The sequence below is a fragment of the Bombus bifarius genome, unplaced genomic scaffold (assembly GCF_011952205.1).
Source record: "Bombus bifarius isolate JDL3187 unplaced genomic scaffold, Bbif_JDL3187 scf7180000009243, whole genome shotgun sequence".
In the NCBI taxonomy this organism is placed as follows: Eukaryota; Metazoa; Arthropoda; class Insecta; order Hymenoptera; family Apidae; genus Bombus; species Bombus bifarius.
In genome coordinates, this window is record NW_022884989.1 from 1,854,544 (window position 1) to 1,873,211 (window position 18,668).

Sequence of the window (18,668 nt, forward strand, 5' to 3'; positions counted from 1 at the left end):
AAATCGACTTCGAATGGAACGTTTGCTTGACGAACATTACAGCAAGTCATATCTGCTCCGAGAAACTCGAACGCCAAGTGAAAGCAACGAGATTCCGCGTTTCCCGTGTTTCGAAGTGCTCTTAATTAACTAAGAACGTCATTCGGCAGTTGTGTCGATTATTGAAAGCGTGTTTAAAGCATCGGTGAAGTCAAGGTCCCTGAGATCGCGTATCGGCAGAATGGGAAATTAACACCAACAGACTAATTTCTCTCGAGCCGGTCTTAATTAATCTTAGATGTTTATCTACGTTTTCCCTGGTTTTCCCTGACTCGCTTCTACGCGCAATTTCCGACCTCCGTGTGTGTCTGCGTCGAAATCTCGCTTAGAAAAGATAAAAAAAAAGAAGAAGAAGAAGAAGAAAAGGTATGTATTCCGCTACTGGATGTACGAACAAAAAGTTCCGAATTAATTCTCTGCGAAAAGGAGAAACGCGAAGATGGATAATATCATGCTGCGACCTAATTACGCTTCGTCGTCAACTATCGAAGCAACGGATGACGGCTGATTGTGAAATATACAGTGAGACAGATAATTAATATAGGAAATTGAAAATACCAGGCAGATTATCGTTTTAATTTTACGAGAGAGTTGGTAAGAAATGGAGAGCGTGACTAGTTTAATTGTACATGGTTAAATAGGAAGATACAGGCTTGAGATGTCCGAATAGTAAACTTCATCCTTCTTTATAGAGAGACTTGATTGAAATTATGTTAATTTTTCTTCTACCTCCGCTACATCTGAATTATTTGAATTGAATTTTAATCAATTTTGTAGTTACAATATACTGCAGTATGTAGACTGTGGATATTGATGTAATTTCACATTTTTATGAACATAGTTAACTTGTGTTTGTATATTAATCGACATATTTGTTTATTATGTGTTTAAATTTCCCGTCAATGTAAAAACGTTCGCGATCTAATAATATATATCAATGATTAATGGAATCGAAGAAACGAAATCCTAAAAATTACTTTCGTCAAACTATTAAACGTCTCTTTTGGCAAACAATTAGTCCAAATTAATTACGCTGACAAGTTGTTCTATCAGATTTATTTTTTCCCAAGTAATTACGAACTTGAAATCTAGATTTCTTGCTGACAATCGCGTTACTGTTAATGATTGACATAAGAAAGAAAGAAAAGGAGAAAGGCGAAGAAATGTGTCAAACAAGAGTAAAGAACATATTAAGTTCGACTGAATGAAATATGTGTCGACGAAAACAAGTCAAAATAGCAATGAAACCCGCTTTTTCTTCAATGGCGTTCTTTCCAATTCACAGTAGTATGTCAATAGCCTAGCTCGAGATCAGTGTCATCAATCTCTCACGGTTCCCTATCTACACGATTCGTCATACTGCCTTAGTGCTGTTGATTTAATTTCATATAACACGGCTCCTGGCAACGAGCTTTTTCTTATTGCATTGTCTTGCAAGTCTTTTCTCGTGAACTCGTACGCCCGTCTTCCGTTTCAAATTAACGATGCTCCGATACAAAAATTTAATTAACGTATTTGATTTAAGTATCAACTACAGAAAAAACTATATTATTCCGATAAAAAGGTCGTCCAAACATTTGACATATTTGGATTGTGCTTTATGTAGAAAGTGGAAAGATTGGTTATTTCAAACGATACACAACTACGAGTATTGTATTCCAAATCATTTCAGACAATGGAACTTTGCAATTTAAATAGATCCCTTAAATACGAATTCCTCGGTTTATATCGGAGGGAAAGTTTATTCAGCTCAATATGCAACGTTAAAAGACCTTAACTCTACTACATTTACGCGATATCTTTTCGTCCTCACGCTTACTAAAAACATGCCTGCAAAGTTTGTTCATATATCTTAGGAACAGTTGCTGTATAATTCAGTTGTCCCAACACGAGGTAGGTAAAGCACATCGAATCCCACGGGATCAAAGGTACCAGAGACGGGGCTCCAAGTTCTCCATGCATCTTGCAAGCTCGACAAAATATTTGTCTCCGACAGAGTTCCTCTAATTACTCATGATTAATCATAAAACACGTTACGTCCTAGCATCTACTGTATTGTTTTGAAATATGATACGATATGAGGCGATGATCTTCGTATACTTATAAAATTACGACAATGTTCTAAATATTTGTCTATCTTATCCGTATTAATTTTAATCGTAATTTACATTGAAATCCCTATCTAACTGATTCTATAGAACATTTGTAAGGGGATGGAGTAGGTAATTAAAGTAATTAAAGCGTGATGCTTGTTATTAAGGATGTCGAATGACGAGAAGACTTACTTGGTCTGGAAACCTTCGAATTCTTCCTGTTGCTCGCTGATGGAGGCTTCAAGGTCCAAATAAGCGCCGTAATCGCCATCTTTATACAGCTGGAGCGCCGTATCATCAAGCTGTAAAACAAATAAACAAAGGAAATCGTTAAATCGATGAATTCGATAATCGTTGTCGCTATAAAGTGTTACTAATCACGGAATTCTTTACAATTTCCACACTGTACAACTCGAGACGATGCACGCTACCAATTGTACAATATATCTTATCACTAGCTTTCAAACTTATATTTATAACCTTTAGTAGTAGTAAACTGTTTCAAAAATTTACTAACAGGTATCGTCACGCATTTATTACAATTCTAACATTCGGACGAAATTTCATCTATATAAAGGGTAGACTTCTTTTTCAATTACTTGGGTATCTACCGTAGCACGTATGCAAATAAGGACATCAAAATTCGACTTAATACATGACAAGCAGCCAACGTGTCAGCGTTATGTCACGATAGCCACATTACAACTTACGACGTGGCGTCAAATTAGAAGGTTGCCAGCTGTCGGAAATGATAACCAGTTAAGCATCGGTCAATTTCCTCGTAACAGTTGCCGCTTCCAAAATAACGTGTCGTTGCAAGAGTAGCCTGGAGCAAAGAGGCAGCCTTTATGTTTCGCGATCCAGGGGCGGGAACAGCTCCCGTACTCGTCGCCTAATTTTAAACTGCTGCCACTTTGCGGCCACAGAAATTTAACTACGCTACGAAAAACTATTCGTCTACGGTTTATTGCTGCGCGATATAGGCCACGATAGCGGAACATAATTTTGCATTTGATCAGTGGACTGAGGATATTTATGCAGATTTGCATTCTAACGACTACGACTCAAGAAATGGAATTTCGGTCTTTAAATTCGTGCGAATCATGCGATCCTCGAGTTTAAATCGTAAAAAAATGTATTAAGCTACGTAGAAGTGTCTGATATTCTAAGTTTTTTTTTAGAAAATGTCCAACTTAATTTTCTCGCTCCGCCTAGTGTAATAGCATCTCTGTGCGTACGACTATTGCACGATTATGGTCGAAGAAATTGTAACAGCTGGAAGATCGGCAATCTTTTTGCGAAAATGTAGATATCTCAACAATATAAATCGAGTGGAAAAATGAGAAAATTGTGTATGCGATGTCTCGTTAACCCTTATTGGGTTACTAAAGCGAAGAATCTGGATTTTTCTCATCATCCAGCTTCTTGGTAGCATCCAAGGAATGAGTTCAACGAACGAATGGGCGCCTTACGGTTCAACAATCCGGGCTAATGCGGCTAATCTGCTAAATTTATCTGCGGATCATTTGGTCCACGCACTCCGTGTCCGTCTATGCAACATGATAATCTCTTCATCTGGCATCAGGTGGTCCCGTTTCGCTGGACACACGGCGTATTAAATCACCGGTTACATCATCGTGTTGTCTCGAAAATAGAAACGCCATAAGCTCGTGAATTATAGATATAATTTAATTATATTAGAAATACCGGGACTAATAATGACCATGGATACCACTTCATTAAATCGTTCTGGACGTTTGATTAAGTGGAAATATCTGCGTAAATCATCAAGTAGGATTAAAGTTTTGCTGCTTGAAATATCTTCTATTTCCTTGTTCACCTATCTATTCGGTTTTTAACGATCAAATAAGCGAAGATGAAATTAAAGTTGAAAAAAGGGGATTTAAACGTTGGGACGTTTAAAGTAATTATGCTAATTTTAACTGTAATTTTGTCGTAGATCAAAGGAGATATAATATTTTAATGTGTACAGAAATATGAAAAAAACAGACATATACAGTTATATGTTAAAAAATAAGACAGAGACAGAGTCTAATTGAGTGTATCGATATATTTGCGGTTTGAAATAAAATACACAATTAAATGGTCCGAGTCAAGTTTCATTCAATTCGTAAAAAATATTCTCGAACGATAATTACGTACATAACTGAACACTGGTCATCGATAAACATTTATAAACAAAAAATTTATGAACACAGGTGTTATCATTTTTTTTCTCTATATAAACAAATCAATCGCTGCACTCGAGAAACGTCACGGAAAATCTTCCATCGAGTCGCGTCTCGACGCTGTCGCTCGATTTCAACCACCAAATCGTCAGACGATAAATCCTGAAAGGTAAATAATCCTAACTGAAATGAAGCCTTTCTTTTCTACGCCGTAGATTCTTTCTTCGAGACATCGCCGCTTTGCAAGATTAAGATCCATCTGTTTCCACGGCATGTTGCCAGCCTAGAAGAAATAACAGCGCGAGGATACGAACGGAAAGATATTACGGGAAATGCGGGGGAATAGAAACAGACGCGTAGCAGCGAGAGAAGAAAAAAGGTAGGACGGTTGAAGGGGGGAAAATGGAGGGTGCAGAGGAGAAAGTAATAGAGGATAAGCCGAAAACAAGGAGACGAGAGAGAGAAAAATAATGTGCAGCCAGTTGAGAAGCCATAGGCGAAAGCTAAATGTCGCTTTAAAAATAGTCGAGCTACCTAGGCCACCATATTTGTGATCGTTGTCGCTGGAAAAGTTGTTGTCCGCTTCCGCGGCGACTGTAACGCGTTCTTTTCAACGATGTCTCGTCGAACCATCGTTTAAACGCTACTAATTAACGTTCAGTGGCACTTTGGTTTTTCTGTAGCTCAGAGACGATTGATCAGACTGAAATGAGATTTTCTTCTCGATCTCTAATGTACAGGATGTCTTGGAATGACTAGCGTAAAAGGAAGAAAGTGATTTTATACTAATGACAAAATAAGTTGGCGACGAGCGTTCGTTTGTGCGTGAATCGATTTGTTTTCATGTTGCTTCTTTAAACGAATAATTGAATGATGCTGATTAACTTGAGTTTCTAATCGATAGTATGAGGTTTTTTTTATTGTTACTTTAAGACGAGCTTTTGTTGCTTTAAATTTATTCAGAAGAATAGAAATTGGTATCGTGAAAATTATTCACCAAAGGAATTTGGTATCGTGTAGGCTTAAGCTTGTCATTTTCGAGTTTCATGAACGTTTTTCTATAATGAAATAGTTAATAAATTAATAGTTAATGAATAGGTTAATAAACAGTGAAATTCGTAAGACCGATATCGATAAGAAAAAGAAAATATACAAGGGAAACCGATTACGATAAAAACGGAACTCCGAAGGCGGAAAACAAATAAGAATCGCCTTGACGATAAATTTTCAGACCTGCGTTCTCGCTAAGTGGAAGAACGAGGGGAACGAAAATAGGAGAAAATCGAAGCGAAACGAGCGAGAGTTTGAAACAAAACGAGAGAACGAAATTGTGCGTGTACACGGCGTGCGCCAAGTGGGGACAGGAAGCACGCGGCTGACCCATATTTCTAAAAATCACAGCTTCAAAATAGTCTGCCGGCAACGGAGCGCCGGTTATAATGCAGAGGCTCGTTCGAGCACGCGCTGCATTTCTCCGGTTTCTAGGCGTCCCGCATTCGGTGGAAAGCGAATTGCCTTACGTAATCCACGTGACGGGAGGCTGCGTTCTCTACGATCTCTGGCCTTCAAGCCCACAACGAAATTGGTCAACCGGAAGCGACCACTGCATCGTCATCTTGGACAATGGCACTCCGCTTGTTTCTGCTTGCTGAACTTGCGTCGCTTGCGTAAGAATGTTAACGGGCTGAAGGAGAAAGGAAACGATGGTAAAACTTTGAGTTGATGGGAAAAGGAAATTGTATGGTGGATAGGAAACGTGAGATGGATTTAAGTGATCGGATGTAATCGATTTAGAGAAAGGACGATGAATCGTAATATTAGATTATAAGTAGATTGCGGATGTTTATGCAAATTTAGATTTTCATGAATACAACTAAAGAAACAGAGATTTGTTATACTCTGTATACGAACAAAGTATATATATATATATATTTATACAAACTGTTGAATGAGTTAAAAGAAAAATGGAATGGACGAGGGCCGAGTAAATATACTCGGAATATTTAAAAAAACTAGTTTAGCAGTTTGAGATTAATACCGATTAAACGTAATTACTCGACTATGAAATGCTTAATTAATTGGAAGTCTGTAAATTAATGGTTTTAAAACGGCCAACAGTATCTTGCTTCGACAAGGAAATTACTTGTTGGCTGTGTCCTTCTCTTTCGTCGCTGTTTCTCTTATGTTTCAAGAAAATGAACATCCCGCTACATTAAAGCAAATAACGAGCGCTCAATATCTTTGATAAATTTATCTTTCATCATTAACAACCTTCGACAATTTTCTACGTGTTCCATATGAAAAATCATTATAAATACGGATAGAGAATAATAATACATTACGGATGATAACCCATCCATCCGAGATAACAATCCGAAATAATATTTTCAATAGGAAAACATGTTTGTAAGACGATGAATCTCTTTGTGAGATAAACATTTTTATAAGGCGAGTTACCAAGCACGTCGACTTCGAGGTTACATAAACAGTTGCATTAACGTTCGATCGCTGTTCTACGAGAAAATCTGGTCAAAGAAGATCCAGCGCGTTCTACGATCGATACATTGCCGACATCAAATGGCAAAGTGAAAACAGTACCCTCGTAGGTACACGTCAATCCTTCGAGAGATCAGGGATCTAATTAATCATAACATTAATCCAGTTTTACCACGCTCTGATAGTTTCCTATCCGATCTACGCATCATGGGAAAGTTGTTTAATTAGCCACTTAAAGTCTCACGGGTCTCGTATGTCTTCCCTACGGACAGTTCAATGTTGCCACACGTCCTCGCAAATCTACGCTGAAGAAACTTTTCACGGATGCGTCGCCGTCGACGCGTTTCAAGTGGATGCAGCCTCCAGACTGCTTCTTTCGCTGCGACACGGAACGTCTGTTTTCTATCAAAAGATCAACTACAATCATAGCTGCCACGCGAGAATATCGTTCTAACGCGACTAAACTTCCTTCAGGATTTTTAGATTCGCTGTTATAATTGATAGATTACTCGAAGATCGTATCCCGCTATCTACATGTTATTTAGCAATTAAGCTAGAAAAATTTACCGAATGTCCAGCTGGACAAATTGTAAAGTACAAATTAAGTAATAATAAAAAAAAAAAAATAATAATTGATAGATTGTGAGTAAAAGATGCGGATCAATTCTGTATCGAGTTTATTCGATAATAAACTACCAAAAAATAAAACAAAATATTTGAGCAACGTGGAAATTCTTATTGTATAGTTGACAATTAGTTTTGATTAATAATTAATGGAAAGATGTAAGTTAATCGACCGAAGAAAACGACGTCGAATACGGATTTCTATCGAATTTGTTTCGTTTCAAATCCACAGCTGATTAGTAATTTAATTTAGCTTCGTGGAATTATATCGTCAGTTTTATGTAAGAATATGGTTACTCGTATAGTATAGGATTTACGCGTTCGCCGTTCTATATTAACTAAGTCGTATGTCGATATCGATGGCGAAAGTTGTAAGGCTTCTTCCGATACTGTAATGTAGCACACGATGACACAACCGCGCTATCTCCATTACAAGTTAACGCGATAGAGCCGCGTTGGAATGTGAATTACGCAGGGATAAAGACCAATCACTTGATTGTGGAAGTTCTAGCGATTAAAATTTGAAATATATTACTACAAATTAGAAATACAATTAACGAATCCGATAAAGATCGAAATCTTCGATAACCTAATGACATTTCTTTTACGACTCTATCTTTGCATTCTGGATGTACATATAAAAATTCGAACTCTGATCCGTGAAAACGTTGCAAATTTTCAAAGAGTATTTGAAACACAAATTTTGTTGAAATCTAAACGCTGAAAAGTTTTTAAATCCTATAAATCGTGTTATAAAATTGTGCTCTAAGATTCCCAAGAGCTACATCAACTCGCGAAATGTTGTCTTTCTTTTATTATTATTATTATTTAATTTGTACTTTATAATTTGTTCAGCTGGACATTCGGTAAATTTTTCTAGCTTAAAGTTTTTCTAGTTTAATGTTGTCTTCTATCAACATATTATGCATGTTATGTATTGAACGTATAATTTTAACTAATTTCTATTAAAACCTCGAATATAAACTATCCTTTTGAACCACTTATTTGATCGTACCCTTTTCTTTTCTTTCCCTTTTCTTCCCTAAAATTACTTTTCCCTCCGCGTACAATACAATTCACATAAGCGACGTAATAATTAACCCTTGAATCTCCCAGTGGTCAAGCAACACGTGTTGACATAACGCATGTCGACTCCAGGAAGCGTGAACCGTTGAGCGTCGACTCGATGATGCGGCAAACTGACCAGGGTCTGACCCTCCCTTTTGGACGTTGCTACGATTTTCCCTGACTGACGTATGCTTCGCGCGATTCCATTTCCTATCCTTCAGGGAGCGCGTTGTTTGCAGGAACTCGTTTGAGCAACTGGCAAATATCCTATCCCAATGTCACTCTTCATCCGTGTAATCGACGCATTTCGTGCACGAAATATAGGGAACAATAACAACACAAAAATGATATTGCGAGAGGTCAAACGAAGCTGTTTCGAAATTTCTGTATTTGATTACAGAATAAAAATATATATATAAAAAAAAATAAGTTTTATACAATTAATTTACTTATCCCTGTTACTTTTTCAGAGCAAAGGTTTTTGGTAACTTTGCTTATTACCAAATCTATAGTAAACGGTTAACAACTATTATCTAAGAATATATTGAATTTTAAAATTGTTTTTTTTGTGAAACATAAAAAATGTGGCTCATTGCCAATCATTATCAATCGTTTTCTCTCTCTCTCTCTCTCTTTCTCTATGGTCTTTGTATACTATTAACGAATAATCCCAAAACAAAGCCTAGATTATTAAATTAACTGAAATATAATCATTATAACAAAGTTAATCACAATTAAAGAGCTATTAAATTCGTTACGAAAACGTTACAATTCCATTATGTAAATTCAGGGTCGCATGACTCGTTCCCACGAGACCGAAATAACGAAACGTTTCCGAGAACCCGCGCGAGCTTATGCAGAACCGTATATCGCTAAACATAATGAAAATTCACGGACGTCCTGCGATTTGACGGAAGTCCCCCGAGACAAGATAAACGAAAGCTTTCCGAGACAATTAACCGAGATAGCCGAGCCGTTCTGTTTGCCTATGTGAAACTTTCACGATTCGCTTCTTTTTGTTCGCCATCACCTGCTGCGAAACTGTACACACGATGGAATAACGCGTTACAACAGGCCATTCACACAATTACCCTGTCGATAGATAAATCGATAGCAGAAATCGGATAACTAAGTTTCAATATTGAAAATAACCTTATCTATTGAAGGCTATTAAGTCGGTAAAGATTTGTGGCGAAATAGAAAATGCTACTTTGCTTTCATTGTAGCGTGTAACACGTACCAGTGTTCCGGGTAATAAAGTTTATCGTTCTATTTAATCAATGTTACTAATATTTGTTGTATCTGTAATACGATATGTGAATAATCGTAACAGTCTGGAAAAAATAATCTCAAATTTAGAATGTTTACTTTGTCCACTGAAGTGTACCAAATTTTGATTGAAATCGTTGAAATTAATTAAACAGATAATTAAAATATTTCGAAGTATACATTTATAGTATCGTGCTACAACATTCTGTAACGTTGTATTACGAAGTATAAAATTAGTGAGCCATTACTCTCTCTCTCTCTCTCTCTATCGTTATACTTAAATATTCGATGTTTCTTACTAACAGCCAGGAGTAAAGGCAGAAAATCAATTTGCGAGCTCTAGTCTGAAACGACGCTTCTTATTCCATTTAACGATCGTCGTAACATCAACCTCGATCGATTATACTCTCGCGATACTGTTCTGAGTCGTTACGCCAGAAATCTGTCGTTTATCAAACACTGTCGCGATCTGGCCTAATTATTAAAAGCCCTTTCTGACGTAAACTCGATGAACGGATTTACGTAACACACAGTTGATTCGAAGTAGAGCAATTACACATGGAAATACGGGAATATCGATTTCCAGCCACCATTGTTCAACGACGCACTACCGCCAATAACTTCGTCAGATTTTGTCGGCAATTAGTCCGAGTTATAATTGATCGAGTTACGATTCGATTATGATGAAGTAACTTTTACAGCAAGATTACATCGACTGGAAACGAATCGCCGAGCTTCCGCTAAATTTCAATTAAATTTTAATGAAGCTCGTTGAATAGCGATTCAACATTCATTCAAGATCATTGATAAATTAAATGTAGTAGTACATGGTCGTGCTTAATATCCGTAATTTCACGTAAAATTTGCAACAAGCAGCTGTATAAGTAATAAACAAACGTAAGAAAACGTAGCAAAATAGAATCACAAATCGATCTTTCACCTATGACGATCGTCTTTTTTCAAAAATTTTCTTTGCACAACTTTCTAATGTATAATGCTCCGTTATCGTATTTAAACGATTAAAGCAGAAAATAGTCGTTCGAGTCAAATGGCGTACGAACACCTGTTCGTTTCACAGCCACTGAATATTACATCCGTATTTTACATTTAACATAGAAACCTTCATAGCCTTAATGTATTCACACTGTATCATTCCTTTGATGAAATGAGTAACGCAGCGTAAAAATAGCTTGAAACCTAGCCGTTGTGTCGGTAATTAATAATCGTCACCACGCGGAAAACAGACGGCAACTGATTTGAATTTGAAACGATCGCCAATAAGCGAATGATTCCTAGAACAGCTTGCGAGCGTTCGAGCCTAGCATGGTTCAATGGCGACGTGGGCGACACGTGGGCACGGGAATGCGTTCCTCTTCAATCATGAGGAACGGTAAAGGAAGACATCGTATCGTTGTCACAAGAACGTAAAAGAGAAAGTACCCGAACCACTAACCGTAGTAAAAGTTCTCGAAAGATCAAGCATACAAAATACAAAAGAGAGAGAAACAATGAAATACCCAATAACGAGTAACGTCGATATGTTGATACGTCTCTTATAGAAAGAAGACTAAAAAGGAACCTGACCTCACGAAAGAAGTAAAATAGTCAGACTCGAAGATGATATCCCGCTGGGGGTAGCCATCCACGTGTTATTTAGCAATTAAGTTAGAAAAATTTATCAAGTGTCCAACTGGACAAATTGTTAAGTACAAATTAAAGAATACAAAAAAATATTGATACAAGAAAGACAAATATCAGGAACCTAGGAAAAAACATTTGATACATAAAATCGCATATAATCTGCAAAACGATTAATTTCTCGTGCAGAGTATAGTTATACGTGTTACTATGATACCAAACTATGCTAGATACCAGAGTCTCGCATATATAATATATTTTTGTTTTATTATTATTATTTAACTTGTACTTTACAATTTGACCGGCTGCACATTTGGTAAATATACATAATACATCAATACCGACATCCTAAAATCTCAGAGCCACAGAGGTTCTTTAGGTATGTCGATCTTCCTCGAGGTAGAGCTTCAATGGTTGCTGGATACTCTAAATATCTATGGAACTTTTGGACACCTCGGTTATTCACAATGGCTCCAGAACCTTCGAACGTCGCGAATATTTCCAAAACGATTTACTGTGATATATTAACTTATTAAAAACAGCTTATCGTAATGTTACAGATAGTTCGATTTCTTAAAATTGTCAAAACTGCCAAATTCCTTCTCGTAGTCGCTTAAAAAACAGAATTCGATAATACAATACCAACTGATTGAAAAAATGACAAATGAAATATTGCGTTAACGCAGCGTTGCCTCTTAATGGGTTAAGGCTCTATTATTTTTGTAATTTTTGCATTTCTACCGTTTCTTACATATTTGCAACGGTAAACTATAATATTTCAATCTATAACTATGATCCATGACGACTATTTCCTTGCTCTGTTACCTTACAAGACTAAGCAGGATTGAACGAAATAAGCAATACCGAGATAAACTGTTCTTTACATTTCACCTTCTTGGAAGTAATCGATCGCAACGATTAACTATGACAACGTCCTCTCTGTTATTACAGACGATTACGGACGATGTTCCCGATTTCTGCGACGAGAACCGACAAACGCAATCGCCCAAGCAATGAACTATTCTGTCCCTTCGACTCGTAAACAAAGAAACAGGTACGTCTTACCACGCGAACGTCACTATGAAAACTGCTCGACGAATTATGGAACCATCTGCCCGAATCACCCGTAAATGAACTTGCCTTTTACGATTCTGCGGTTGAAGGGATTTAGAAAAGTGTGGAGGAAATTTTAAGATGCTCGGAACGTAGAACTTCATGGAGGTCGTGAATAAAAACTGAGTATCGTTTGCAACTTGCAATTTTATCCGGCCGTGTGTAAATTCAAAGAAGGATCAAAATCTAGCATTAATAACTAACTTGAACCGCGATAAATATCTGCCTGCTCCAAATAAAATCCGAAAGAAATTCTAGTCAGGATCAGCCTCAACCCCCAAAAGTTCATGCAGCAAATTCACGTAGAAACGCGTGAAGATAAAAGACGACGAAGCGAAGGAACGCTAAGAAGAAGAGGAAGGAGAGAAGTACGAGCAAAGAACTCGCTTAATCGCGCGATAAATTAGTCCAGTTGCTCGAGAAGCAGGGAAGAAAACTGGCGGTGCATCCACGCCAGGAGGTGATCCCGTTGGGCGAAACGAAAAGGATGGGCATTCCCATTAGAACCGAAGAAGATTCCGGCTGGTAATGGCTAACGATAGAATCAACTTCAATATATAGTTATTAATTCGAATCAAACGCGATACTCAAGATTCTCTTCGCAGAATTCGAACGTTAAGTAAACTGTGACTGTTTATGCAAATTTATATTTTTGAGAATATAAATAGCTAGAGATGTAGAATGTACGCACATAGATTAGTTTCATCCACTGAATATCGAATATTATAACGAACATCGTAGTGATTTTTTAAACAGACAAACCTAGTCGATTGCATGTAACTGATTAACTCGTTTAATCTTACGAACATGTAATCACCACTAATTACGCACTTTTGGCAGTCGCTAATGATTTTATTGTTAATCAGACCACCTTAAAATAAACTCATGAATAGATGAATAAAATATACTTTATATCGCTATACATCAGCGAATACTTTAAATACTTCTGTATATTATGTGCATTCTGTGCATTGTAACGGAGAATTTCTGATGAATTTCACGGTTGCGTAAATTAAAACACGGATATGCCTATTAATCACGCGTGTACACATGCGTTTAGATACACGCATATAGAATAGAAGCCTCTCGCTTCAACTTACTTGCACATACTTGAGTCTATCGCTAGTCGTAACTCCGCGCTAACTTAACCTACACACGATCATGGTCCGTGTAAACTTCTACAGAAGCTGTCCGAATTATTATACGTGTACGAGATAATGAAAACTGTGGAAACAGCCAACGGCAATTCTGTTTTGGCGATGTGTTCGTGTACCTACAACTCCGTTGAAAATACATACGTACTACGACCAAAGAGGGTAGACAGTTGTGGTCCATAGCTCCAGCACTGTTTTATCGGTTGACCAATTTCGAACGAGTGAGAGAACAAAATTTTCGCGGTAAAGCATCCACGCGTATCTGGCCGCTTTTCGCGCCATAATTCCGGCCGTTGTTTACCGCGACGAATGTTTCCGGCGATGGATATTCGCTTGGAAGCCGGTGTACCGTGAACGAACGGATACATCCTTGAACCGAGTAAATAATATGACGGGAATTGGAATTAATGGCGTGTCGTTATGAACATTTTTCGATGAATTAAACGGAATGTCGCGCGACCGCGAAACCGCATAAATTATCCGTTCGCTCGTCCGTTTGGGTGACTGCATTTTTTAATTTCTTTATCTTCGGTTATACTGGGTGTCCCTGGTTTATCCGGATAACTTTATCAGAATAGTTTTATAAGTTATTTGAAGATTAATTTACCCGTTAACCGAGGAAGGTGAATTAACTCGTCAGAGTGGATCATCGATCTTTTAAACATAACGATTTCTTCATTTAATTTACGATATCTTAAGTCTGTTATCATTCCCTTCATATTTCGTATTTTTGTTATAATTCTTTTAATAAAATTTCCAACGAGCTATATTCATATAATAATTTTTTCCTATTTATAATACATCTACTTGAGTGGCTTTTTACGTAAATATTTATGAAAGAGAGATATTTTACAAAATAACGATGGTCCCACAAATGTATAACTCTCCGAACCATTCAACTTTCGCTCTGACATTTTTCAAATTGCACTGAGAAAAGAACATAGCTTCGAGCAATTGCATGGATCACCTTGTAAATTCGTAAAATGTCTTGATAAAGTTTGGTCGAGAGAACCGGGAATCCCTATATATCGGTTCGTAGCTGATACGGAAACACGCGTGAAACACTGAGTTGCGTGGGACGAAATGCTGGACGGCCCAGCAAACCAAGTTGATCGACCTGGATCGCGTTCGAATGAAAATTTCCTATCCGATGAAAAGCGTACGAAGAGTCCGCGTTATAACTGCATTTCTTCTTACGAAATGATCTTGAACGAACGAGGCAAAAGTTTGTTTTCAAACGTCTGCAGATGGTGGCTACTGCAGAGTTGGAAATAGCGAATGGTTTGGGGTTTAGATAGAGCAATTCTGGAGATAGAAAGTTACTTGTTCTTGAGAACTTATTCGTCGACGCGCTCAAAAAGTGATCCGGAGAACGTTTAATGAAGTTCGACGAGCAAAATTTATTGTTTAACCAACCGCGGTGAGTTCACCTCGCGATAAAATTCTCACCTAATTACCAGTATTTTTCAAGCGCTTCGTTTTTCTGTGTCGCATCGAATGTCGCCCTGCAAGTTACGAGCAGTTTTATCGCAATGCTACTTTGCAGACGGAGCAGAGATTTTTTTTCGAAAATAAAACTTTTCTTGTTATCACGATGAATCGAAGGTGAATTAAACGTGCAAGCAATGGAAAGATATTATTATTATTAATTCGATAACGTATTTACGTTGATTTAATAAAATTTGTTATATCTAAGAACGTGTTCGTATACCAATTACATTTATCTAATATTTGCCCTATACTGAGGTATACTTTTCAAGTTCCCAACGTTGCCTTTCACAAAAACTCCCAATTTAAATTTACATTTCCTGTAGTCTAGCTATTTCAACAAGTTTTTTCCGTTGAAGGAACAAAGTTCGTCGATTCTACGCGAAACCAGTCGAACGTTTCCTCCCTTGTCCCTTGTCCTTACTCCTCGAAGTAGCACCTGCAGGAAGGACGATTTCTCGAGAGGTAGCAGCACGCACCGGCTTGCATAAATACGACTTGATTTTTGCACGGCCGGTGGACGGAGAATGGCGCGCTTGCTTTTGACTTCAATGGAACCTGTTTACCGCATGAATGATTGAACGGTGCCGGGAACTCGATTCGAGCATTGCCGATTACACTGACATCTCTGGTCGTGTTCTTTTTGCCGTGTCTCGAGTGGAGATAAAATTAGACATCCGTGTGCTCGTCTTCGGGGAAGACGCACCGATATCACGTGGCCGGCCAAATATTCGACGAAGGAAAGATACAATTCTTTTAATTTCAATATTTCCCTTCTGTAAAGATTTAAAGAAGGTTTTAAGAAAAAATGCAGCATAACGCGCAATGTGGAATATTCGACGAACGAACAATTAAATTTTGTTCAATTGTGAAATTTTACCGATCTCAAAGTATGTACTTGTTTCTCTGAAAATTTAATAGGTTCTTACTGGCAAAAATTTTGTAAAAGAACTTTGACGGAAGATATTGGACTCCCTTCGTTTGTAAAATAATAATCGACGAAACAGAAGAGACGATGTTCTTAATTTGAAGATTTAAAGAAACGCGATCCGAGGTATTCAAAATTTCCTTCAAGGCATTTATTATTGTAATTCTAGCGTCGGTAACGCGACTTGTAAAGTTCAGAAAGAAATAACCGTACAATGTAATACAGACAAATAAAATGTATAACAATGCGTATGAAAAACGGAGCTGTTTAGAACACGACGTGTCCGCATTCAATTCGCGAACGATTCATCATCGAAGGATTAATAGAAAGTAAGCTAAGCGACGTATAAACTACATTTATCATCTGAGTAATTATACCTGGAAAACGCATCGATTCAAATGATGCACTAACAAAAATACCCAATCATCGACGGAGCAATACGATTCTTTTCTAATCAGACTCCACACATCTGCGTTCGAGATCGGTGATAAAAGCTAGCCGACTGAGCGATCCGATCGAGGAACAAGCATTTCCATGCAATAACGCACGGCGATTGCCGTTACGTAACATCGCGTAAATAATACGATTACATTCTATCAGGATTGCACAATCGAACGTACAAATTACCATAAGTCATTAATCATCTCGCGTCGGTGTTCGACACGCTATCTATCTTTCTCCTTCTCATCTGTTCTCGCCAATTCCTCCAAGTGAGAAAAAGAGAAATCTGTCACCATTGAATTAATCATAAGCAAAATTCCAGGCTCGTAAATCGTTCGTAAATATTTAACGAGCGTTACAGTTTCTCCGGTTTCTCGTTGCTGCGAGACGTGAGAGGATTCGGGGAGGACAACAAACAGAAACGAACGAGAGACGAAACCGGAGTGGCGGAACGAGAAACAGGGTGAAACGGAGAACTGGTAGGAATAATATCCTAGAAACGTCCAGCCAGCCACTCTCCAACCCCCTACCATCGTTTCCGTCATCCTCCGGCTCTTGGCTCGAGTATTTCGACCAGAGAAGAGGATTCTTACCACGGGAATATTCCTTTGTTCCTACTTCACAGGTTCTTGCGCGATAAAGAACACAGGCTCGAGAGGCATGGCATCTCATCTCGAGAGGCTCCACTTCACCCACGTCCTCTTCTCGCTCGCCCTTTCTCTCTTTCTCTCTGTTCACAAGCCTCTCTCGCGTGTCTCTCTGTCTGAACTCTGAACCGTATCTATCTCACTATTTCTTGCCTAATGTCGACTTATAGCTTCTTGAATGTTCAATTATTTCTGGATATATTTGTAGTCGATTCGTCGTGTCAAATGTATTGCGTTCGCGTTATATAACTATAGCTATATATATATAATTTTCGCGATAGAAAACAAATACCGATAGTAATTACACCATTTAATAACACCGATGAAGGAAAAATGAATGTTACGATCGTTTGATTAAAATATGCTACTATACACGCCGGATTATATGATTCTTTTACGACAACAGAAATTATAACGACGAATACGAATCCAGGTTTACGGTATCTCTGATTATTGGAATATTTGTCGCGTTGTTAATATCGCAATATATTAAATATAATAATTTCCAAATACATATAAATAATCTTAAATAAAATTAACGAAATAAATTTCATGATGAAACACAAGAAAGTTATTTATTATTTCACGCTTTCTGAACATGCAAGTTTTGCATTAAGAGCTCGATGCCGATGGTATGCGTATGCAGGACGCGTCACAACGTCGAAAGATTTAAGGGTCTGGAGGGACGATTCCTACGCACTAACCAAGCATTGCCGAAACGACAAGTTTTTCGACCAGCCGTGTCCTTGACGATCGATGGCCTCTCCACGAAGACATCCGGCGACCAACGGTTCAAGGACCGTCGCGGTTTCCACGAATTAAATCGATCGTCCCGGGAGCGAGGATTTTTTTTTCATCGATCCGGTTGCATCCGAGCTCCGGTTTCCGTTGAAACTTTAATTATGTTGGCCGCGATACACCGGTGTGCGAAACGAAGTTCGCGACGCTGGAGATCGGGCACGATCTCCAAGACCACGCGGCTCGTTTAACCGGCGATTTGAATATGAAATTAGAGCGTGACCTGGTTCGAATTAATTCCCATTCGACGCACCCTTTCGCTCGTTTCTTTTTTACTTGTACACTGTTTTGTCGACAACTGTTGCATGTAGACGATTGCATGAAGTCATCATGCAAGTTTCTGCGATCTTGAAACATTTATTTTGAAAGAACACAGGTATGTAATTCCTTTGAAAGTGAACATTTCTACGTGAAATAATTTCTATAATGTTCGACACGGGTTTTTCGTGATATATTACGGGAGTATCGACTTTGTATATATTACAATCGGAATTTGTAAGAGAAAGAAATTGCAAAAAGATGTTTTAGATATCATTCTGTATTCCATAAATCGTTGTTTAAGCGTTTGAAGGTGAAAAAATAGGTTGGAAATGAATTAAAGTAATGCGAGGAACAAGGTAGCAAATTGATACCGAACTGATGCAATTTTTGTAAGATTTGCTTTGAACTTCTTTGATGTACGT

At 37.9% G+C, this 18,668-nt stretch overlaps 1 protein-coding gene across 3 annotated transcripts in view; it reads right to left on the bottom strand.

Moving 5' to 3' along the window:
• LOC117214754 (FH1/FH2 domain-containing protein 3) overlaps nucleotides 1-18,668 on the bottom strand; it is a 241,713-nt gene that overhangs the window by 169,348 nt on the left and 53,697 nt on the right. For all 3 annotated transcript variants that reach the window (XM_033461059.1, XM_033461062.1, XM_033461063.1), the window contains exon 2: nucleotides 2,325-2,434. In XM_033461059.1, the coding sequence (XP_033316950.1) occupies nucleotides 2,325-2,434 (110 nt within the window). The remainder of the gene's footprint in view (nucleotides 1-2,324; nucleotides 2,435-18,668) is intronic.